The sequence below is a fragment of the Sardina pilchardus genome, chromosome 21 (assembly GCF_963854185.1).
Source record: "Sardina pilchardus chromosome 21, fSarPil1.1, whole genome shotgun sequence".
In the NCBI taxonomy this organism is placed as follows: domain Eukaryota; kingdom Metazoa; phylum Chordata; class Actinopteri; order Clupeiformes; family Clupeidae; genus Sardina; species Sardina pilchardus.
The window spans coordinates 12,617,425-12,641,488 of record NC_085014.1 but is presented as its reverse complement, the minus strand read 5'-3'; the positions used below and the strand labels follow the sequence as shown (position 1 = coordinate 12,641,488).

The 24,064-nt window shown below is 43.8% G+C and overlaps 5 protein-coding genes across 6 annotated transcripts in view; 1 reads left to right on the top strand and 4 right to left on the bottom strand.

Annotated features, from left to right (window-relative positions):
* gabrb2a (gamma-aminobutyric acid type A receptor subunit beta2a) overlaps positions 1 to 1,389 on the bottom strand; it is a 35,179-nt gene extending 33,790 nt beyond the window's left edge. For both annotated transcript variants that reach the window (XM_062525119.1, XM_062525120.1), the window contains exons 1-3: positions 1,250 to 1,389; positions 1,050 to 1,135; positions 333 to 400 (exon numbers count right to left, since the gene is read on the bottom strand). In XM_062525119.1, the coding sequence (XP_062381103.1) occupies positions 333 to 400; positions 1,050 to 1,135; positions 1,250 to 1,323 (228 nt within the window). In that variant the 5' untranslated portion in view covers positions 1,324 to 1,389. The remainder of the gene's footprint in view (positions 1 to 332; positions 401 to 1,049; positions 1,136 to 1,249) is intronic.
* A 2,134-nt stretch (positions 1,390 to 3,523) lies between these two features.
* On the bottom strand, positions 3,524 to 5,563 carry LOC134068547 (basic proline-rich protein-like). The gene is made up of 2 exons (XM_062524230.1): positions 5,322 to 5,563; positions 3,524 to 5,231 (listed from the first exon to the last, which is right to left on the bottom strand). Exons 1-2 carry the CDS (start codon positions 5,561 to 5,563, stop codon positions 3,524 to 3,526), a joined length of 1,950 nt encoding a protein of 649 aa, XP_062380214.1.
* Positions 5,502 to 18,744, bottom strand: gabra6a (gamma-aminobutyric acid type A receptor subunit alpha6a; the record flags this gene model as incomplete). The annotated part of the gene is made up of 10 exons (XM_062525316.1): positions 5,502 to 5,603; positions 8,110 to 8,339; positions 10,675 to 10,811; positions 11,155 to 11,307; positions 12,847 to 12,990; positions 13,086 to 13,168; positions 14,049 to 14,269; positions 14,945 to 15,012; positions 15,097 to 15,175; positions 18,721 to 18,744. Coding segments are annotated over 10 exons (1,155 nt in total), but the record flags the coding sequence as incomplete, so codon positions are not given.
* nudcd2 (NudC domain containing 2) lies at positions 15,915 to 18,155 on the top strand. The gene is made up of 4 exons (XM_062525314.1): positions 15,915 to 16,261; positions 16,663 to 16,711; positions 16,867 to 17,018; positions 17,454 to 18,155. Exons 1-4 carry the CDS (start codon positions 16,073 to 16,075, stop codon positions 17,535 to 17,537), a joined length of 474 nt encoding a protein of 157 aa, XP_062381298.1. The 5' UTR covers positions 15,915 to 16,072; the 3' UTR covers positions 17,538 to 18,155.
* Positions 17,811 to 22,242, bottom strand: ccng1 (cyclin G1). Its single transcript, XM_062525313.1, has 6 exons — positions 22,057 to 22,242; positions 20,555 to 20,818; positions 20,145 to 20,398; positions 19,732 to 19,810; positions 19,481 to 19,591; positions 17,811 to 19,135 (listed from the first exon to the last, which is right to left on the bottom strand). Exons 2-6 carry the CDS (start codon positions 20,816 to 20,818, stop codon positions 18,944 to 18,946), a joined length of 900 nt encoding a protein of 299 aa, XP_062381297.1. The 5' UTR covers positions 22,057 to 22,242; the 3' UTR covers positions 17,811 to 18,943.
* Between the last annotated feature and the right edge of the window lie 1,822 nt (positions 22,243 to 24,064).

Here is a 24,064-nt window from a genome sequence, read left to right as displayed (position 1 = left end):
ACGGCGTGCGGGCGTATGAGTGCGCCAGTGCGCGTGTGTTTTGAATTCAAATGTAGCTTGCCTCTGTTCGGCTAAAACATGCAGAGCAGATAGCCTACACACGGTCCAGGATTTAACAACAACACACAAGATGCTCCGTTATATTTGCAACATCACGTTAACAGAGCCTTTCTCAATTAAGTAGGGGGCGTGCCATGGAGCATGAGAATTTTTCTCCCAAACGATCACTGTAACCATTACATCTTGCCAAGAGCCCTCTCGTTTAGGGAACCGTTGACAACCACATCCACATCCAGATATGTTTTCAGCCAGGAAAATTCAGCACTACGTACCATGTTCACCTCCGATACCATGTCTATGCTGGCTATGTCTATGTTCATCCCGACTGCCACCGGAGCACCTGAAACGGAGAGAGGCAGTAAGGAGACTTGTACCAGTGAAATTACGTGACAGACCGCACAGGTTTAGCGTTTCTGATGTTTTCTCTCAAATTCAACAGGCAAGCCAACCAACACCCCATGTTACTGTAATTGGCTTTGCGCAATGGTGAATGGCAAATTCAAAATGGCAATTGTGCCAAAATGTCTAGCTTGCTGTTAAAAAGTGTTCGTCAGTTACCAAGACACTGTTCATAAATGGTGGAGTCGACTTTCTTTGGCTCTGTTTTGCTTCACGAGCCAAAGACTCTTATGCCAAACGCATAGATTAATCTGTCTGCACAGTCCTCGAACATAATTTGGTTGATTAAAAAATTACAGGTAGCATTTCAATTACCGTTGCGATGCAACCAAAGTTGCACCGCGAATGGAATCGATAACGCAAGTTGGACACCCCCTCCATGGACCCAGGGATATCGTAATAACACATCATAAACGTGAAAGGCACAATTAAATGGAATGATGTTATGGACCAAATCGACAGCTAATGATGCAAATTAGACAATAACAAGGTGTGCAGGGGTAGCCAATAAAACTAGACTCACATGTCATTGTGCATGTGCAGCACGTCATAGGCTGTGAAAGAATTACATTCAATTTCAACCGCCTTACCTCCAAAATCTGGCCTCAACCGAATATCGTATCCTTTCATCAGTCTATCCACCGTATCCTTGACCACAGGCATATTGCTAGGGTCTCTACAACCAAAAAGAGGGTGTCACATCATTAGATGAAAACGTCTTATTTCTGACCAAATTACATGCATCATATTTATAAGTCTCATTACACAGCGGAAAAAATGGAAAAATTACCTTTGTGCGCAAACCAGGGTAAAAATTAAAGGACCAATGACGAAAATTGATAGGCTTTTTCTGATTCTTTCCATTGCAACTGTTTTGGTAGGATTTTGGATCTAGCGAGGAACAGCGCGCATTCAACTTACTCCAGACAGTGCAATGAAGCCAATGAGGAGCGCATGCGTACATCCTACCTCAAGATCAAAGAGCAGCTACTGATGATGGTGGATGAGCAGTTTCCATTGCAGAGAGAAAAAAATAAAGGAACTTCGATGAACGTAGTGAGCAAAATAAGAAGTCCAGCTGAGACGTCAACGTCAAAAAAGGAACCCCAATTAATGTCAGCAACATCTTATGGCACTCATTAGTGGACCATTCAAAGTTTAAGTAACTTTGTATTGATTGGTGTCACCAGGATAGCTGAATGGAAAAGAATGAAAAATAATCCTATTAGTGTCGTATAGTTAGGCTAATCAAATCACATAAATAAGTTACAATAACAAATAGCACTATTTTCACTCCCACTAAATATGCGGTGTCAACTCCTTCCGAAATGGTTGTTTTTTTTTTTTTTGCGGAGGGTGTGAGCAACCCCCATAAACTTAATATCTGAAGATATCGTTTGACCCCAGTCGGAACCGCCCCCACCATTCAGATTGACAGAATGGTAAATATAAGGCGTGACGATTTGAATGTAATTGGAGATAGATGGGGCATGGCATACACACATGGATCTGAGCTGCAATCAAACGCGGTTGAGACGCCCAAGAGAGCGAATACATGGTCTGACGTATCCTCACCAGGGGCGAAGTACAAACCGAACCAATTACCTCAACCACGATTTCTATGTGACTGATCACAGTAAACAGAGCATTGTTCGCTGCGGGGTATGCCATTGGCTCCCAACTTTATACTTGACAGGCAAAAAGTAACAACAATGTGTTGAAATGGGATTTTAAAAAGTCAGAAATAAGATGAATGTTTTACGTTCTTCTGTAAGCCATTAAGCACCGTTACTAGGTGGAAACTGTGTTTATAATAGATTTAGAGATGTACATGTGGGACATACATTTAATATTCAGTAGAATTACATGACAGCTACACACAGACAGTTAAAACAGTTGCATACAAGTACATGAGTGATATTTTATTATGTCAGGAACAGGGAAAGTACAACTAACCATGCACAGAAAAAGAGTCCAGTGAAACTGGGCCTTTGGTCAATTCCAGGCTGTTGACTTAATAGTGTTTTGCATGGGTCATCACATCAATGGAAAAAAGATGTTGGTTGCATGGCTCATCACATTCTTGGAAAAAAAATGGCACAGAATTAATCTAAGCAATAACATGGTTAAAAAATAATTAACGCCAGGACGGATGATTGCAAAGAAATGCACTCAGCATGGCAGAGCCGCCATGTTGACATCCGACCACCAATTAGCAGCGCAGGCCCAACTCAATGCACAATGGAGTTTGTTCTGTCAGCACTGAAGCCTTGTCTGCTTACTATGGACATTCTCCTGTATGGAACAATGAATAAGAATAAAGGAAGGGGGGGGGAAGAAGACGACAACAGAACTGTTATACAGCCAACGCCTTTGCGGAAAATATACCCCATCTTCTCTGCAGTCATGTTTTCAGGAAACGGCCGTATATGAATCACGACTGGAACAAGGTAGCTGGGTTTGCGGGGAGGCAGCGGCATAAAAATTCAGTCTTATGATTGCTCTTTTTCAGATTGTGAATTTCTTTGAAGCTGCCAGGGAGTATAAGCCTCCTCCACTGCGTTTGATCTCCTGCAGTGAGCCGCGTGGCTCTGTAGAGGGCAGCCGTCTGAAAGCGTTGGTTCGATGTTGCATCACCAGTCACAGCTGCAGATTATATCATCAACTTCTCCTGGGTGTGTGTCTTTTCTACACTCTGAGGGATGGGACCTTAGGGGAGGTGTGAGGTGCGCGTGTGTGTGTGTGTGTGTGTGTGTGTGTGTGTGTGTGTGTGTGTGTGTGTGTGTGTGTGTGTGTGTGTGTGTGTGTGTGTGTGTGTGTGTGTGTGTGTGTGTGTCTGTGTAGGGGTTGTGAGGGGGAGACTTGAACAAGGTTTGGAAAATGAGGAGGATTTTCCCCCCCATTCATCCCTCTCTCACAAATGGCTGGTCTGGTGTCTCAGAGGGATGCGGCTTTGCCATGGTCATATGGAAATGTCATGGAGATGGCGAGGGGAGAGCGGAGAGGTCTGACTGATTGAGATGGGGAGCGAGACGGAGAAAAGAGGGAGAAGATGAGAGCGTCTCTACTGAGAACGTGGGGCCAGAGGTGGAGGTGGTGATGGTGGAGGTGGTGGGGGTGATGGTGGTGGTGGATATGATGGTGGGGGTGGGGGTAGTGGTGATGGTGATGGTGGGTATGATGGTGGGGGTGGGGGTAGTGGTGATGGTGATGGTGGAGATGGATATGGTGGTGATGGTGGAGGTGGTGATGGTGGCGGTGCATATGGTGGTGGAGGTGGTGGGGATGGTGGGGGTTGTGGTGATGGTGGAGGTGGTAGTGGTGATGGTGGGGGTGGTGGAGATGGATATGATCGTGGGGGTGGATATGATAGTGGGGGTGGGGGTGGTGGTAATGGTGAAGATGATGGTGATTGAGGAGGTGGTGGTGATGGTGTTGTTGGTGGTGGAGATGGTGGTGGTGGTAATGGTGAAGATGATGGTGATGGTGGAGATGGATATGGTGGTGGTGATGGTGGCAGTGGATATGATGGTGGGGGTGGGGGTAGTGGTGATGGTGATGGTGGGTATGATGGTGGGGGTGGGGGTAGTGGTGATGGTGGAGATGGATATGGTGGTGGTGTTGGTGGAGGTGGTGATGGTGGCGGTGATGGTGGAGGTGGTGGGGATGGTGGGGGTTGTGGTGATGGTGGAGGTGGTAGTGGTGATGGTGGTGGTGGTAATGGTGATGGAGGAGGTGGTGGTGATGGTGTTGTTGGTGGTGGAGATGGTGGGGGTGGTGGTAATGGTGAAGATGATGGTGATGGAGGGGGTGGTGGTGATGGTGTTGTTGGTGGTGGAGATGGTGGAGGTGGTGGTGGTGAAAATGATGGTGATGGAGGAGGTAGTGGTGATGGTGGTGGTGGAGATGGTGGGGGTGGTGGTAATGGTGAAGATGATGGTGATGGAGGGGGTGGTGGTGATGGTGTTGTTGGTGGTGGAGATGGTGGAGGTGGTGGTGGTGGTAATGGTGAAGATGATGGTGATGGAGGGGGTGGTGGTGATGGTGTTGTTGGTGGTGGAGATGGTGGAGGTGGTGGTGGTGAAAATGATGGTGATGGAGGAGGTAGTGGTGATGGTGGTGGTGGAGATGGTGGGGGTGGTGGTAATGGTGAAGATGATGGTGATGGAGGGGGTGGTGGTGATGGTGTTGTTGGTGGTGGAGATGGTGGAGGTGGTGGTGGTGAAAATGATGGTGATGGAGGAGGTAGTGGTGATGGTGTTGGTGGTGGTGATGGTGGAGGTGGTGGTGATGGTGTTGGTAGAGATGGTGGTGGTGGTGAAGATGATGGTGATGGAGGAGGTAGTGGTGATGGTGTTGGTGGTGGTGATGGTGTTGGTGGTGGTGGTGATGGTGTTGGTAGAGATGGTGGTGGTGGTGAAGATGATGGTGATGGAGGTGGTGGAGGTGGGAGTGGTAATGATGGTGGGGGTGGTGGTAGTGATGGAGGTGCTGATGGTGGCGGTGGAAATGGTGGTGGTGGTGATGCTGAAGGTGAATTTAGTGCAAGTGGTGGTGATGGTGGTGGTGGAAGTGGTAGTGATGGTGTAGGTGGTGGTGATGATGAGGGTGGTGGTGGAGGTGGTGGTGATGGTGGTGGTGGAAGTGGTGGTGAGAGTGGTGGAGGAGGTGATGATGGAGGTGGTGGAAGAGGGGGTGGTGAGAGTGGTGGGAGAGGTGACGATGGAGGTGGTGGTGGTGGGAGTTGTGGTGATTGTGGAGGTGGTGGTGGAAGTGGTGGTGATGCTGGTGGTGAATATGGTGGTGATGGATATGGTAGTGATGGTGAGGGTAGTGGTGATGGTGGAGGTAGTAATGCTGATGGTGGGGGTGGTGGTGATGATGATGGTGGTGGTGGATATGGTGGTGAAGGTGGGGGTAGTGGTGATGGTGGAGGTGGTGATGGTGGAGGTAGTAGTGCTGATGGTGAAGGTGGTGGTGATGGTGGTGGTGGAAGTGGTGGTGACGGTGGTGGTGAAACACGAGTTGATGGTGGTGGTAGTGGAAGTGATTCTGATGGTGCTGATGGTGGTGGTGATGGAGGTGGTGATGGTGGAGCAATCATCAACTTGAGATCAGTTGCAAGAACTCACTGGCCCAGGATCCTGTAGAGAAGATAGGAACACACACACACACACACACACACACACACACATAACAACCACTCAAATGTGTGCAAAGGCACATACACACACATGCATAACAACCACTCAAGTGTGCACGCACGCACGCACGCACGCACGCACGCACACACGCACGCACGCACGCATGCACGCACACACACACACACACACACACACATTCACACATACATACACACATCATGAGCCCTGCTTGAGAGCAACAACTCAATGATTCACAGCAAGTGATTGCCCTCACAGTGAGACCTCTACTTGAGCAACCCAAATCTGAGGATTTTTTTTCAGTGGTCAAGCTCAAACTGGGAGTGCAGCCACATCAATATCTGACACTTGCTCTGAATGTGTTATTAAGGAAGATAACTGAGCGGAGGTAACAAAAGATAACCTGCATTTTGAGATCTAAACTATGAATGAAGAGAAGGATGAGAAATTACTTTTTTACCTATTGCTTACAAACGCTTTGCATCAATGTCAAAAACTACACACAAGCCAAATAAGATATACAGTAGCATGCCACTAAGAAATAAACAACTTACATCTATGCCCAAATGAAACACTGCAATGTGCAATCAAAACTTAACAATACTTTCTAAAAATGTAATTCTTGCAACAAAATGATACTCCATTTGAGTTATTCTCTCAAATCAGCACCATACTGATGTGCTTTAACCAAAACACTGCAATCTTTAGTATCTGTATTGTAATTTTCTCAGACAGACTTTTGTGAAACTCAAAAATAGAAATTCTATTACATATTATTATTATTGTTGTTGTTTTTTTTACAATTGCAACCAAGAATATATACGTATATGACATATGTACAGCTCTGGGGGGAAAAATTCCAAAGTCTGGAGTGACATTCAAATGAGTCGACAGTCATATTCAAATGACACTCAGCAAATATAGGATGACATCAGAAAAATGTCTAGTGGTCTCTTATTTTTTTCCAGAGCTGTACACTGTATGTATGTACATATATTCCAGTAACCAATACAGTACTGTTACTAAACAACAAAACAAAAATGAAACAACAAATAACAGGTCCTGTAGATCCTGCCTTCAAATGGGATCCTCCATGGCTGAGCAACAGGGAAAATATCACCGTGTGTTTCATATCTACCACTGTCCTGACCCCGATCAGTGTCTCTGCATGCCTCTTCCACTGCTTGCAGAAGAGGCATGCAGGTATGTGGTCATATACTGTTCATTGACACACTGAAAAAAACCTTCAATAGGTTTTAGAAATGGGGAGTAAAAGGGCAAGTACAAAACTGTATGTGGGTACTCAAAGTAAAAGTACACAGGTAGGCTACACAGTGGCTTACTGTACCTGAAGTCTATTTGTAGTGCCAAGTCTCAGAATGATTGGCGTTCAGTTTTCTTTGCAAGTGTTTTCAGGTATGTGTGTGGGTATTATCAATTATCAGATGTGTTTTGCATTTTTAAATACAAGTGTTTTCCTAATGATTACCGGTACAAGAGATTTAATTTTTGAACCTGCCTAATGTAAGAATGTAGGAAACCATGTGTAGTGTTTCACAATAAGTGTGTTGCAGAATTGCAAATAAAGTGCAAAGCAGAATTAAGGTATGGTTACACTATGTTTAAGTATGGTTACAACAACTTTAGGTTTTGAGGCTTTTGGACTAAGCATTCATTTTAGTGTGGAAGCAATGGGCAAAAACTGTAATCGGAAAGCCTTTGTTTAATCTTGAATGAATGCAAATGTTACTTTTTATAACATCTATTTGTATTTGCTAGTGGTGGCCTTAGCTTGGTCGTAAGAAATGGAAAGCAACAACGATAGAGGAAAAATAAACCTTCCATGTGGAAATGTAATTTTCATGAAAATACATCCTCGGTGCCCTTGTTTCGATGGAACAACAAAAGCTCACCCAACAGAAACATCAGCTCGCTCTTTTTTTTTTTTTGTCTGCTCTGTCCCGCGGCTGTTTTAGAATCAGAAATGATTTATGTATTTACAGCCGGGATAAAAGTCCCAGACAAAAAGGAAGAATGAAAAAAAACAAAACAAAAAAAAAAAAACAGTGAGCAACCACTGTTGCATAAAAATCTGAGTACATCTATGCAAGTTCTGTGGCTTTAATTCAGAACGTCACCTACAGCAGTGCTTTCTGTTAGATGAAGAACAGCTGTGCAGAGGAAGAAGTTTGCACACAGTCAGTGCATCACACTTGAGCGGATACATATGGGACCATTGTATTTAAAGAACCGCTCCAGTATTTCCTCTAAAACTACCAAGTTTACCAACCCAAAAGCCCAACAGACTTGCCAAACAAACAGGTGCTCATGTTTGCAATGTACTGCACACACGACCGACCATGGTAAAGTCACAGTCACGGGTACATTATTGTATTTAAAAAGACTACTGCCCTAGCAACAAGAACAAGTATTTGCACCCACTTACAGTAGGTACACACTGTTGCTTGTTGTTTTTCTTAGTGCGTACCTGGCCTTCTCCATGGTGTCCTTGGAGAGGTAGTAGTACCAGTAGACCAGGTTGAAGGAGCCAAAGGCCAGGGGGAAGAGCACTCGGGAGTAGGCGTCAATGGGGCTGGTGCCCGCCAGCAGCATGTTGGTGGGGATGGCCGAGCCAGACTGCAGGAAGTTGGGCACAAACTGCCCAGGCTCACTGATTATCGAGTTGGACCTGTAGTCCCTGCTGGCACCACTGTCAGGCTAGGAGAGAGACAGAGAGCGAGAGAGAGAAGATGGAGAGAGAGAGAGTCAGTCAGAGGGATAGACAGAGAGTGAGGAACAAGGAGAGAGAGACAGACAGTCAAGGAGAGACAGAGAGACAAGAGGGAGAGAGAGACAGTCAGAGAGATAGACAGAGAGTGGGGAACAAGGAGAGAGAGAGAGAGAGAGAGTCAGTCAAGGAGAGAGAGGGAGAGGGAGACAGATAGAGAGTGGGGAACAAGGAGAGAGAGACAGACAGTCAAGGAGAGAGAGAGAAGATGGAGAGAGGGAGAGAGAGACAGACAGTCAAGGAGAGAGAGAGAGAGAAGATGGAGAGAGGGAGAGAGAGACAGACAGTCAAGGAGAGACAGATAGAGATGAAAGTAGAAAGGGTAAAACGTGAGATTAGCATGCCAGATGGAAGGATATTTCAGATGGGAACATGCACCAGTTATGCATACAGTTTAGATTTCACTGTGAAAGCAAATGTAGGCAAAGTGAGTCTCATTCTATTCCTCAGTAAATGAAGGCTTATGCATATCTGTGTACAACTATGCCAGGTCTAAATTACAGTATACAGTAGGTTATGAATGATGATTATCAACAGATCAATGAATTCATGTCAGCTAACATAGGACTTGACAGAAGATTTTCTCCTGCCAAAATCTAAAACAGCTACTGTATAAGAAGTAATTCAGATTTGGAGCTAGAACAAACTTTCCAATAAAAGCTTTGAGCTAATGAGCTATGAGCTAACAGAGAACACACCCATACTTGCCCATAGAAATCCAGCACATTGGACAGCAAATTTGGCATATGAGGTGTGGACCCAGGGTTGGAATCATGGATATTAGAACGATAAAAAAGTTGATAACAGTACCTTTAATGGTCTCTAATGTAGTCTTCCATTTGACCACTGGGGAGCACTACAGAGCAAAGTGGCCCCTATGTATTATCCATGTACTATGGGCGTGCTTGTTTGTCAGCTTTCCCTCCATATACTGTAGTGTTCAACATACTCCAAACGATGATTTGGCATTCATTATGCCGTAAAAATTTATTAAATCACATAGAATTTATTGTGGTGACTAATTGTATAGGCTTGTTTGTCTGTCTCTTTTGGATTTCTCATTGGGCCCCTGCAACATCACAGCTAAAGAGGATGGGTTTTTTTTTCCTCCCCTCCCTCCCTTCCGAGTCCAGATGGTGGATGGGAAGTGCAGGTTGAACATGCGGAATATAGGTGAGAGATTATGTGTGGAGGAGTCATGGAGCCGGGTTATAACGCCGGGGCTATTTTTAAAATGCCAACAGTGAGCTCACCACGTGGGAGCAGTCCCGGGAGACGGCGAACGCCCGTGGCATTAGCATATTTACCTCTGCATAAAAGATAAGAGCTCCGTGTCGTTACTGATCTTGCCGTGTGAGAACCGAGTCCCGACACGAGCAGTCATTAAAACTTTCGTGCTGGTTGCTTTAAAAAAAAAAAAAAAAAAAATGGCCCCAGGAGCAGCACCCGTTCCCTCTTCTCAACCCCCCCCCCCCAACACACACACACACACCAACACCAACACCACTACCACACACACACTCTCACTCACACACACCTCACCCCCACCCCCTTGTCTCCTGACGCAGACCCACATCCCAACTCCACTCTCCTTTCTCCATGGAGCTTTTCGATGGCCTCGCGCTGTGTGCTAGCCTGGCTGCTTGGCTGGCAGTGAAGAGTGCGTGGCGCAGCGCAGTGTGAGGACCTTGAAACTCCATGGAGGGGGGAGAGGCACATGCTCAAGCACCTCACGGCAGGGTTTACACGTCGGGCTATAGAGCTCGCGCTGAGGCCCTCACATCAGCTGCTGAGGCTGGTGCTCTCTCTCTCTTCTCTCTCCCTCTATTCTCTCTCTCTCTCTCTCTCTCTCTGTATGTGTATGTGTGCCAATACGTATAGATACTAAGTCCTGCATGAATAAGAAATGTATTTTGGTGCTGGGTGCGGTCAGCAAGAGTAGCGCAAAAACGAAAAGCTTGAGGGTTGAATCTTTTTTCAATTTAGTGAATCGAGCGTACAACTTAATAAAATGAAACAACAATTTAGTTTACAAGTGCACAATTTTTAGTCAAACGCGCGAAATTGTGCAATGTCACCCTCCGGGCTCTGTACCATGGTAACGCCACTACAAACAGCATCTCGTGGTGGGCACCAAGGGTCACTCACCGTCCCCATGTCATCGTCGCTGCCACTCCCCGTGATGACGCTGTCCTTGCGGGATTGTTTGCGCCTCTTGCGCTCCATGTGGATGCCTTGCAGAGTGGCAAAGTAGTTGACCGCCGCAAACTCGATCAGGGCGGACGCCACGAAGGCGAAGCACACGGCGATGAACCAGTCCATCGCCGTGGCGTACGACACCTTGGGCAGACACTCGCGAGCGCTGATGCTGAGGGTTGTCATGGTGAGCACCGTAGTGATGCCTGGAGGGAAAGATGGAAGGGTGGGTGGATGTGTGCTAAGTGTTAGGGGCTGGTTCCTCCTTGGTGTCAGTCAAACCCTTTGATTAAAATGGAGATTTATCCATTAAATGCAGTTTAAATCAATCACTAATGACTGAGAAAAAACTACTTCTGTGACACTTCCAATAAACCACCAACCACCAGAACCATATTTTTGGTATTTACAACTTACAAACGCATTATCATATTTATATTCATGACAATGAACGTAAGGAACACAAACAGACTACGTGCCTGAATTGTCTCACATAAACACACAACAATTGACAGAGCCAGACAGTCAGTCCTGGGCTCATTAGCCTACCGGCAACAGTACGGGCTGGCACTGACTCTTTGTTGATCCAAAATGAGACTTGGGACAATCCAACAATCATGATCAGTGGTATATATGTTTGGATGAGATAGTAGCCCAGCTTTCGTTGGAGAAGAAAATGCACAACCTGGACAGAGTAATGACCTGGAAAAAAACAACAGAGTGATAGGAAATGTCAGGCTGAGAGCGAGAATAAACAAGATTACCGGAAGAGATTATGTATATCAGGTTGGATAAAGTGCTCTGGGATGCCAGACATAGTCCACAAAAAAGTGAGCACTTTCTTTGTGGGAAGTGCACTTTGAGGGCACTTTCTTTGCTTTCTTCCAGCCTACTCACTTGGGGGAAACCAATGTAATAAGAAATTGAATTGCACCATCTTCATAGCATTACGCCATCATTTTATATCATATTTTCAGAATACATATCCTTAAAGTGAATCATCTCAGGCAGCCGTCAATAGAATTAGGCACGCAGACAAGTTGATGACCACTGAATGTGAGGAAATGCAATTATTTGATAAAAAATTGATACATTTTGCTCTTGCTGCACCACAGGGGAAGTACCACGTTTTCAGTGTCACCTTTGTGGTTTATTAAAAGAAAGAGAGCGCTCAGAAATATCTCAAATGTGGTGTCAGTTACATTCACACACAGGCATAAACCAATTACATGGCTGTGTGTTGAGTCATATATATACACACACAGTGTTTGAAACCCACCACACTACTCATCAGTTATAGGGCTTAACCTCAACGTATGTATGCTGCATGCAGAGAAGGATGTTTTTAATTGGGTGTATGATTAAAAGAGTTGCGGGTATCCATGTTGATGATGAATATGTGAGACCAGATGAGAAAATGAGAGAGAGAAAGGAAAAGAGAAACAGAGGGTGAGCGATAGAAAAGAAAGAGCAAGATGGAGAGGAAAAACAGAAGAGGGGGGGAGGGAAGAGAAAGATACAGAAACTGAACGAGAGAAAAGGGCTCCATATCTGTGAGCGATATTCTATCCCCTCTTTGATATGTTAACTGGGCCACAATCCTATCTTTTGGGCGACTGCCTGATCCTCTCTCACTCTCCCTCTCGTTGCACGCTTTCCCTCTCACACTCCCTGCCTGTTCCACGGATCTGATGGGTGATGGGTCCTCTGTGGGGAACTCCACTTTTTTGCCTGTCCATAATTCTCTCTCTCTTTCTCTCTCTCTCTCTCTCTCTGTCTCACTCACTCACACTCTTTCTCTCTCTCTCACCCTTTCCCCCTCTCTCTCTCACTCACTCATTCATTCTCTCTCTCTCTCTCATTCATTCTCTCTTTCTCTCTCTCTGAGCCTCTGGACCACCAGTGTTCACCATCCAGGAAGTGTGATAGGCTCTCTGCACCACTGTTCTTGTATAATTAAGGCAGACTGCAGAAATTAATCCAAGCCAGTCAAGCATCTTACATTGAGATAATGAGAGAGAAAGCAAAATAAATACACATATATATACGCTGAGCTGTTTGGACCCCTAATAAAATATATAATATGCTCTGAGAACAATGGGCAACAGAAGCGTGTCAGATAAACATAGCATGACCAAGAAGAACAACAAAAACAACATGGCCGAATGAACATGATGGAGGATTGTGAAGATGGAGAACGGGCATGTCTCTATGGGCTGCTGTGATGACAGCAAACCTTACCTGTGTTTATTTTGTATGTTTCAGTGAAGAGACTCTGCCCAACAAGGTCATATTGTAGTAAGCTGGAGGACTCTGGTGGCACATCAACTGACGCCTCGAAACCCTTTCTCCAAGTGTAAGCAATTTCGCGGTTGGTGTATGCATCTGTTTTAAAAGCAACCAACCACATGCAAGTTATCTGACCCAACTTGTCTGTATCAACAGTGGTAACAGCCACACATTAACAACAGCACACTTACAGCTTCCAAAGTATAAAGGACAAGCATGCCCATCCAGTGGAAAGTCCTCTAATCGCATTGGACACTCTGCACTTATTGTTAGTCTGAAATGAAAAAAAACAAAAACATTATTAGGCTCTTCACAGTTACACACAGACAAATACATACAGATAAATACCTTCTGTCTATGGCTATGGTACTTAACTTACCACTATGGTACTTAGCCTAACACTACAAACCATTCTCAGGAAGGAAGTGGCTGAAAGAACTGACATGGGAGTTAGGCATTTCAAGCATTATTTGACAGCCGTACATGATTTGTACTTGCTTGCTCATAAGTGGGTATATAAAGGCGTATATTATCAAACAACACTCTGATACCCATGCCATAAAATTATAATGGCCATGACAATGGCAGCCCCCACAAGGTCTCATTCCAACAAATGACCAACCCACAGCCTAATATGAGTTGACGCCCCAGGTCTAACTACGCATTACAACACATGCATTACAAATTCAACAAGACCTCATTATTACCCTGCCACGGAGGTTATGTTTTCATCAGGGTTTGTTTGTTTGTCTGTTTGTTTGTTTGTTGGTTTGCTTGTTTGTTTGTTTGCAAGATAACTCAAAAAGTTATGGATGGATTTCGATGTAATTTTCAGGGACGGTCTGAAATGACCCAAGGAAGAAACAATTACATTTTGGGAGAGATCTGTATCACCGTCTGGATCCAGGAGGCAGTTATGTTTTCACTTGGCGGAGGTTTGCGCTCTCTGAGTGCTTTTCTAGTTCAAAACAACTTCAAGTAGTACATAGGTGTGGACTCTAGGTAGCCTATCAAACCCATGACGTAGTGAGGACTTCTTGTTTCTCTTCTTGTTGGTTCACTTACAGGGGCATTGCCAATTCCCATGTGCTAAGCGCCTATTAGTTGTGCTTTTGGTATTTCAGATTGACTGTCTAACTGTGCCATAGGCCTACCTCATGGTGTAAAACACTGTTCCGTTCTGCATGATACGGAACATCTTGTTGGGGGTTGTCATATTGTGGGCAATGGATCTCTTAGAGTTTCGGAAGAACGTGTCAGGTGTCCAAATTTTGTCCACCATCATGTTGTTAAGACGAAGTATCTCAATGGGGCCTTCGAACTTCAGCCGCTCATCAACCCACATCTGCCTAAAGAACATGTCCATTCTGTACTCCTGGGTGGATTTAAAGACAAGATTTAGTCAAAATTTCTGATTCACAGTTTATTATTATAACTCTATACAATATGGCCCTTTAGAATTATAAGGTTCTATCTATGTTCTTAGAACAACTCTTTAGATATAATATCCAAAGATGTAAAACTACAAGAAACACTTCACCTCACCCTCTTAGTTTGTCACAGAGTAAGAATAGCCCATGTCAATAACTCAATTTTGACAAAGATGTCTGATAGAACCATGTAATTGGGAGGGGAAATGTAATTAATTGGTTACACGAGAAATTGTTTTCTTATAGCCTATATATATATATTTTTTTAAGTTTTAAGTTTTAAGGTGTGTGTGTGTGTGTGTGTGTGTGTGCAGGCATTCCCCATATGTCATTGAGGACTCCACAGCACTGTAGCCTACTGGCCAGGACAAACTTAAAGACTATGGAGCAGGACGGATTTAGACCTCGATAGTTAAAAATAGTCCTAGAAGGACTTCCATGTGCTAATGGCTACTCAGACTACATTGGGCCATTGGACTGCTTTGTATGCTTCTGTAGACTATCTTTAGGTCTACAGATGACACATACAAGATTGGCTAGGTGTGCCCCTCTGACATGAATCAACATCCTAATCCACAGTTAACGCTCAGTTAAATGCAAACACAACTTCAAGATCTTACCATCTCCATATCTGATACAGGACCAAAACTTGTGACGAATATGTCCGTTTTGACTTCAGTGATTCCAACTGAAACCAAAGAAAGATTACAATGTAGCTAAGACACGACAAACAACATCCTGTTTTGACAGAATCAATATTCATATAAAACACCTCCAGATCCTGGTCGAAGTCGATTGTCATATCCCTCCAGCAAACGATCCAAAATACGTGTGATATTGTCTGCGTTGATCTTTTGGTTAAAAACACCATCAACACTGGGAAATGGAAATACAAGACACTAGCTCATATAACTTTATATTCGGTAGCCTATTATCTTGATTAGTAATGTAGGCTATTAGTTAATTGCATAGGACTAGGTATTGGCAATAGAAAATACAAAACTGTAAAAGAGTAGGCCTAGGTAGGCTACAAAATCAGTGCTGTTGTAAAAATGAAGTGATCTTCACTTACCTGGATAAAATCAATAAGGCAAAAAAACACAACATTCTTGCTATAGCCTAGCCTAGATGAGGAAATCTTCCACTTAATAATAGGCTTATTCAGCCTAAGAAACTCGTCAGCTGTCAAAAGGAGGGTTTCCTAATAATTCATTCCATGAATCATACTGTGTTTTGTCAGCTGAACGGACCTCTTCAGAGTATGGGTGAGGAGACAACTTTTGAAATGGCCTAATCGAGTTAAGAGATTAAAGAAAATCCTCTCACAGTTAAGACAAGTTTGTCTTCGACTTAAAAAGAGAGAGATTAAAAGTAAAGACTGTGTGGCGATTTTTGTATGCTTTAGTATTATGTATTATAGTGGTGGGCAAAAAAATACATACACATACAGCTGCAAACTTTGAGAGGGTGCAGCAACAGGCACACGGCTCAAGGGCAAGAGATTTTTACCTGCAGATGGCCTTCACTCGCCTGAACAGTAGGCGGCAGTGTGTGTAAGGTTATAGCTCACCAGAGCATACATTCGAGAATCACGAAGAAATTGTTTAGCATAGTGCAGGCGGAGATGTTCTCAAAAATGAATTGAAATTAAGCAAATATCTAACCGAAGAAACATCTTACTTGCACAACATTGTTGAAGTTCAAGTGTTTTGGATACACAAATCTAATACGATCGGTTTTAGAGAGATATGTCAGTTAACTTTGAGGAGAAGAGTGGTCCTGTCCCCTGCAAAACACCATGGGGATCATGGTACCAAACGATGGAAGAGGTTTTTGTCGAAGTGAATGTCCCTACTGGAACGTCAGCTAAAGAAGTTAAATGTTCCCTCGGTAGTAGGCAGGTAGAACTCCAGGTCAAAGGCCAGGAAGTCTTCAAGGTAGGACAACATTAAAAACCAACTGGTTAAGTTCACCGGTTAGCTAACAGCAGTAGCTAGCAAGTTGGTTCATAGCATTGAATTCTGGTCTCGTAATAGCTAACTCCATTTATTAGATGTGATATTGACAGCATTGTCCATACCAGTAGATGTAACAATGGAAAAGCTAGACAGAAGGGAGGTGTTTTCAGCCTTGAATCTGATGTGGCACATGTGTGTGGGCTAGAGGGAGAGTGTACATGTGATATGCTGTGTCAGGATATGTGTATTGGAATGGGTGTCTATTCCTTAGTGTTTTATACTTGTACCAGTGAGATCAAAGACAATTTTCATGCAGGCATGATAACAAGCATATTCTATTCTATTCTAGCCTATGTAACATTACTGTCCTCTCTTTATAGGGGCAATTATTTGGTACGACAGTTGCGGATGAAACGACGTGGACGTTGGGTATGTTTACCATTTTGATGACCCACCCTCCCACAAATATGATGACTGTTCAGCTATTCCAAAAGTAAAAGGAACATGTTGAAACATTCACGTGAATTATATATTGTCCATTTGAGTACAGCACATGCATGTGTAAGCAACCTCATTCATTACAGAGGACAAGTGCTTGATTCGAATCGTGCTGATGAAGACGAATCGGGAGGCTGGAAATTGCTGGACTTCGCTTCTAGAGGGGCAGTACTGCGCGGATCCGTGGGTACAGGATCAGATGCAGAAAAAGCTTACGCTGGAGCGGTTCCAGAGAGAGGTCAGAAGTTCATCTTAAATTAATTGATTGGACATGATACTTGAAATGCCCAATCTGAGTTTAGGCTAAGTTCACACCAAGTCTTAACGCGCAATTCAGCAATTTTTGTGTGGCTCTTCACATTGTTTTTACTAAATGTGGGCAATATCAGACTTCTACCAAAGTGGACTGGTGACACACATATCTGATTTCGGAACTCATGGAAGTGAGTGGCCCAAATCAGAATATATAGTCAGATTTCATCTGACTGCGCTGTTCCCGTAGTTTTGACATGGCACATCAGGTGAAATAAATCAGATTTGACCTGGTAATGTGACCCTAGCCTTATTGTACCTTCAAATTATCACTGCTTGAGGTGGCGGTTTGCAGGTGCACTTTAAATGTGAAAATGGTTAGTTGTAGCTGCTGACTAATACCAGTATTGTTGATCAACAGAACCCTGGATTTGACTTCAGTGGCGCAGAAATTTCTGGAAATTTTGCAGGTGGAGGACCAGATTTCTCAGACCTTCAAAAGTAAAAAAAAAATCACCTAGGTCTAGAAAGAGACTGGTAAAAATGTTGTTGCCTTTGGAATTATTGTACACGTACAAGACAGAATGGGAACCCTGAAAGCCTTTGCCGATTCTATTCCGCCAGGCTGACATCAGTCATAATCTGAGGTCAGGTCACAAAAATGATCTGTCAACTATGGGTTTGACTATGTCGAGCACTTTTGTTGAGACGACTGTATGTATGCAGTTTTATACAGATTTGTAATAAAAAAATAAGTTTGACACAGACACCACACTGCTCCATTTCAATAACACTTTATTGAAAGGTCCACTTTAAGTTCCTTTAGATGGTAATGAATGAGGCCATATTCCCTCAAGAATGGAAGATTCATATGGGTCAAGGAGATTTTTTTCCCCTGACAATGATCTCTGGGAAACTCCATTAAAATGCTTTAATTCACTCAAGCTAGTTAATCTTCCTTCATTCAACCATTTTATTACTTGCAAATCCAGAAACACTTGATAACACCAATCATACTCTGAATTCCAAAACCCTGGTTAGTACCTGCAACTAACTAAAGTATGTGATCCATCAAAGTTTAAAAAAAAAAAAAAAAAAAAAAAAAGGAAAAGAAAAACCCACACACGCAACAAAACAAACACACATACGTTCTAGTCAACGTCACTCAGTGGGCAAAGCCAAAACACTTTCACATAAAGAATACGTTTCTTTCCATTTTTTATATCACCTTGGGTAGGAGTGTGCATTAAGACAGTTCAGCAACCTAGGGTGGAAGTTAAGGGTTTTGGGCCTGATTTCTTAGTTCCGTGGTCTTTACGAATTTTCACAAAACCCTTCTCCCTCCTCTTCCACATAGTGGACTGAGGACCTAGGCGGTTCGATACTTCAGTGCTTTAAACAATAACCGGTGCCACTTCAGGCACTGATTCAGGCGAGAGAACATACTGTACATTAGGCGTAGGCAGCCTGGCAGGAGGAGTGTTGGCCTCTGCTCCTGCCCAATGCCTTCAAACCCACCCATAACTAGATCAACTCCAGTCAGCGTAGATAAATAGGTGTGCAAGTACAACAAAATAAAAATAAAGAGAGGTTAAAATAGGGGGGGAAGGGGGATAAACAAATAAAGCCAATAACTTCCTGTAAGATACCATCTCAGTAAGTCAAATACCAACAGCTGTGAGAAAGACCCGACTGCGACCAGTCATGTTTGTGACCGATCAAAGCTGGCTCAGTTCCATCAGCAGCTATGGGAGAAGCACTTAGTGAGAGGCAGGGGGCAGGTGTTGGGCAACTAAAGGACAAAACTGAAGTAGTTAGATAACACGTTATATAATTTCGGCCAAAAGAAACGCCTGCTCAATTGCCTACTTCAGTTTTGCATGTATTTGCCCACACCGTGTCCGCTGCACGTCAACAGGCAGACTCGGGGATTGTTGGCAAGTGGGCAATCTTGTAGTAGCTGTGCTTCAGTTGTCTGGCAGTTCTGCCCGAAATAATCCATCGGAGTCTCTGGACATTTGGTCTTTGGCACTTTGCGGAAGAATACTCAACAAGGCACTTTCCCACAAGCTCCCTCACGCACACCAAGTCACCATCTTTGATCTGAAATAAATGATTGGGAAAAAAAAAAAAAAGTCAAAACAATAGAAGAAACTTGACATTAATGGACCACTATTTAAGTAAATGGGACAGAATCTGAACAATCCCCAGTGTTTGGGCACTCATAAAAGTGACATTGAACAGCTGAACGGTATTACGTCAGTGTTTCTTTACTGATTAACCAACACATTTTCCACCGGCCCAGCAAAAAGGGGAACATGGTTGCACAATGACCTGGTGCTCCCAGCCTACTGTGGCAGCCGCTGAGGGAGCATAAACACGGCTCACTCGAACCCCCGAGATCCAGTTACTGTGGAAAGACACGTAGGGTAATGACTCTGTACTTACACCAAGTTGCTGCTGGATCCCCTGCAGGGCCTCAAGAAGGCCTTCAGCGTCACCGTACTCGTGCTGTTCCTGGATCTCAAGGGCCAGGATGGCCAGGGCCAGCAGAGATGGCTAGTCATAAAGCACACAGAAGACAGAGTGAGGCAAGGTTGTGACAATATTTCAAGAATTAAGAAATGTTTCCTCCAAATGTTGTTGTTCTGAGATGCTAACAGGCTATTAGCAGAAGTGAATAAACACAGGAACCTTACCTTGACTTTGGAGAAGGCAAAACAGCAGTGGCATGCTTTCAACTGGGCTTCAAGTACCTCAATGTCAAGGACATTTTTACTAAAAACAAAAAGAGACCTTTCAATTACTTCTAGAACATTCTTCCAGCGAAACACTTACAGGTGGACATTTTTTTTTTTTTTTAAATCAGAATGGCTTAATTAAAACGAATGGAATGGAAACTGGTTATATTTAAATCACAAGCTCAAAGGTACTGCAAAGAGTAGGCGATCCAGCCAAATAGTCTCTTTAGGATTTCTGTACTTAATTAATGTTGAGACAAACACAACGCAGTCAGGCCAAGTTGAAGCGTTTGTGTTACTATTGAACCTGTTGTACGAGGTTGGTAATATTAATAAGTGGTGCTGGTCACTGGTGTGGATTAGTCACTCACCTCTCTCCTTCCACCTGCTGCTGGACGCGTGAGTAGAATAGCCGCAGAAAGTGGAGGGCGGTAGGTCCCTTCACTTTCCAGTGCAGCTTCTCCAGGACGATCTTCTCCATGCGCATCATGTCGGACACGGTGAATCGGTTCTGGCTGATGCGGATCAGGTCGTTGGCCAGAGGGACGTTCTTCTCCTCCTCGGCGGACTTCACAGCGATGTAGAAGCAGCACAGGCCCACGCAGGCCAGGTGTTTTGGCTGAATCTGAGACGGGGAAAAAAAAAAAAAGTATGTTGAGAGGACACAAACACACATACCTTTAGACCCAACTATGCAAAGGTAGAAAAAGGTTCACATTTGGGCATTACATTAATTAAAAACTCTTAATATTATGCACATCTGACTTGATACGTATCCTACCTTCATCACTGCAAGGAATCTATCCAGGATACTGATGGCAAGAGAGAACGTTTCTGCACTGAATCCGAAGAAACGGGTCAGAGAGAGGAGATCCCGCACTTCAAACTCCCTCAGCTTGACTGTCATTCTGAGTCCGTTGTCCTGGGCCGTCTCAATGATTCTCAAACCACATAGTTTGGGCTGGAAACGTCCCTCCTGGTCCGCAAGGGCCTTGAGCTGTACAGCAAAAGGTAGGGCATCTGGTCCTGACAATGTGTCGATCATCTAAGGGTAGCAAAAAAGAAAGTAGATGAATGAAGAGCAAGTAGTGACCAAACCAGTTCCAAATAACTTAACACAGCAGGAGTTAGCAACACAGCAATGGGGCTCAGATTTCATGTGGGTTCCATTATTTCGCACTGTACCTTAACAAATATATGAATACAGAGAGAGATACTTTAATCCCCACGGGGAAATTCAAGAAATAGGCTAGTCTGGATAAAAGTAGGCCTATGCCAAAGGGCAGTCTGAGCAAGCCAGACCGGACACAGGACACTCGTTTTAATGTTTATATTTATTGTGTCCTAATCTATAACTTCCTATTCCTACAAGCATTCATGTAGTAGGATAGTTCACAATATTACTAATTAGCCTACTTTAATGGGATCATTAAAGTTCGTATATTTATCTATCTGGGCGTCTTTTGAAATTATGCTGAGTGGCCTAAACACAGAGCGCCTGACCTCAACCGTGTCAAATAGACACAGAATACAGACAAGGGGTTAAACTTATCGTATGGCCATCAAGGATTAGCAAAGCAAATTCAGATCAACGCCAGTTTAGATGGATGTATTCACGGAGGCCTAAGGCCGAGACGACCCCCGAGCTGAATAAACATGTCTAGACATGTTCACAGAGAACATACGCTTGGTGAAGTAGCCTATGTGCACTGAGCCATCGCATTGAATATGCACATCTGTGTGCCACAATGTTTCAGTCATTCGTTACTATTTCGAAACAAAATCACCACATTCGCAAACTCGCTTCAAAGTAGCGGGCGGCAGTAGGCTGAGTTGAAGTTTGCCTGTGCTCTGCCTCTGCGTCATTTAGTAGGCTGGGTTATGCCTGGGCATGTCCCTCGAACTACTTTCAAACTAGGCTAGCTAGGCGAAAGCAGCCTTCTAAGCTTGGTAATTAATATATGGGTAAATTCCAAGACAACTGTACGCCAATGATTATTTGTACAACACAGACACTTTATGAATCAGGCCTAACTAATTTAAAACTAAGTTAGGTTCCACAAGTTTCAGACAGGTTAACTTTGCTTTATATAGCATACACCGCGGCCTAGCTAGAGAGATGAAACACAAAGCGTAAAATAAGTTGGCCACGCTTAGGACATGTTTAATTTAAAATCGCCGATACAATATAAAGCCTAAAAAATGGCGATATTAAATAAATCAGTAGGCTAAGCCTAAGCTAGTGCTACGAGTTTGAAAAGTAATTAATGTCACACAGCTCACCTTCTTGTCGTTCTGTTTCAGCGAAGAGTTCACACGATGTTATGTTATTTAAAAATTAAGATTGATGATGTTGAAACTAAAATAAAAGTATACACACACAATATGTACTCAAGTTTAAAGCAAGCGTAATGGTCCGTCCTTGCACACCCCAACCCTTGGCGTCAGGCACCGATTCCGCCTGCCTGCACTGCTTATATACTTGCATGAAACCATGCCCAAACATAGAAAAGATTCATTGGCCAGTGGTAAACCGAGGCCCCATTTCTCGTTGCTTTTGTTGGTTGAAGAGCTGTCAATCATACCCTAAAGCCAGCCTCCTTTCACGGGAAAGACGCCGGGGAGGAGCTGCAAACCCAACATGATTCTTCACCTCAAGTTGTGTAAAGCTAGGGTTTCAATGTGTTCAGTATATACACACAGCTGTAGCCTAGTCCCAACATACTACAGATAGTAACACATTCCATAAGGCCCAGCTATTTTAAACACTCATTCAATGAAGCAGATCATGTTTTCTGACAGCCTTCAGTTGTTGAATACTGAGAGGTAGGCCTAGTCAGAGTTTGCATAAATTGCATTCATGAAAATGGTTTATATAGAATAAATAATAATTGTCATATGAAGCAAATAGTTTTTTAAACACACATATTTTTTTGAAGAAACACAAATGGTATGCAAAAGGATACAGATTGACCTAATTTCACACAAGAGTTCACAGTTCACAGACTTCAAATGACAGTCCCTTCAGCAGAGGAGTTTCAAACATTCTAACCAAAGATTCTGTTCTGCAACAATGTAAAGTTCTAAAAGCCAGGAAGGTTCTCCTGACTGGTCACATGAAGACACTTTGGTTTGACTGGTCTGGTGGACCTCCAAAGTTGTTGCTCTACCTCTCTTACTGGCTGAGGGACAGGCACATCTATCTCAGGATGAGGGCTTTCACCCTATCTATAAGGCTCTGGTTGAATTCAATGAACCCAGATATTATGGAACGTTCAATCTCCAACATTACCGTCCCACGGTGGTGAAGGTATACCATCCCTGCTGAAAAAAACAGCAAGACACCAGCTTAGGCTGGTAGCTGGTTTTAGCTGGTTTTAGCTGGTCTTTGCTGGTTTTCTTCCAGCTATTGCTGGTCTTTGCTGGTGTAGCTGGTTAGACAACCAGCTAGACATGCTGGCGTGACCATCTGAGGAAGCTGGTCGTGCTGGTGTGACCAGCCTGTCGTTTGGGATACAGCTGGTTTAAGATGGTCATGCTGGTGACCAGCCTGTCAAGCTTGACAAAGATGGTCAAGCTGGTTTTCTAGAATGACCAACATAAGCTGGCATGGCCAGTAAAAACCAGCAATGTAGACCAGCAACACCAACTAAAATGACCAGCTTGAGGTGGTACGACAATCAAAACCAGCTGAATGACCATCGTAAGCTGGGTAAACCAGCTGAAGGTGTGTTTTCGCGAGAGTTTTGCTGGTCTAGCTGGTCAACCATCATAGGGTGGTCAAATAAGCTGGTTAACAAGCTGGTCAACCAGCAAACCACCTTTAGCTGGTCAGGCTGATTTTTTCAGCAGGGATCTTAAGGGCCCAGGTTCCCCACAGTAAACAACAGGCAAGCAGGGTGGTGTAAGGTGAATGACAGAGGAAACCCATATGGCTGCTGGAGTAGAAGGCTCGCTTTATCCTGGAGAGGTGAGGCAGAGGTGAGGCAGAGGAGAGAACAGTGACAGTGACAGTGTAACACTCCAGATGAATTGCTTTCCGTTTTTTCAGAGTGAGTTTCAAATCATTCCATACACATAATTTGTTATGTAAACCCTGATACTACAAGTAATCAAAATAACCTCTTCTGGAATTCTGTGGATCTCTGTGACCCAAAGCCTTTAATATTTAGTCCTAAGGACAACAGGTGCATTGATTCAAGGCTGGTTGTTATAGTACCAATTGAAAGGGGAATTGTAAGGGGTGTTGCATAATTTCAGCTAATTATGATACACGTAAATGGTTCACAAA

Bases quoted from the DNA above. Each gene is read 5' to 3' on its own strand.
- ccng1 (XM_062525313.1), bottom strand. From the start codon at position 20,818: ATGATCGACACATTGTCAGGACCAGATGCCCTACCTTTTGCTGTACAG. The intron at 19,811-20,144 runs GTGAGTGACTAA...TTTTGTTTTTAG, and splicing joins CAGCAGGTGGAAGGAGAGAG to TAAAAATGTCCTTGACATTG. The intron at 19,136-19,480 runs GTAAGTACAGAG...CATTTATTTCAG, and splicing joins GGATCCAGCAGCAACTTGGT to ATCAAAGATGGTGACTTGGT.
- nudcd2 (XM_062525314.1), top strand. From the start codon at position 16,073: ATGTCAGTTAACTTTGAGGAGAAGAGTGGTCCTGTCCCCTGCAAAACA. The intron at 16,262-16,662 runs GTAGGACAACAT...CTCTCTTTATAG, and splicing joins AAGGCCAGGAAGTCTTCAAG to GGGCAATTATTTGGTACGAC. The intron at 16,712-16,866 runs GTATGTTTACCA...CATTCATTACAG, and splicing joins TGAAACGACGTGGACGTTGG to AGGACAAGTGCTTGATTCGA.
- LOC134068547 (XM_062524230.1), bottom strand. From the start codon at position 5,563: ATGATTGCTCCACCATCACCACCTCCATCACCACCACCATCAGCACCA. The intron at 5,232-5,321 runs ATCAGCATTACT...ATCACCACCACT, and splicing joins TCATCACCACCACCCCCACC to TCCACCACCACCTCCACAAT.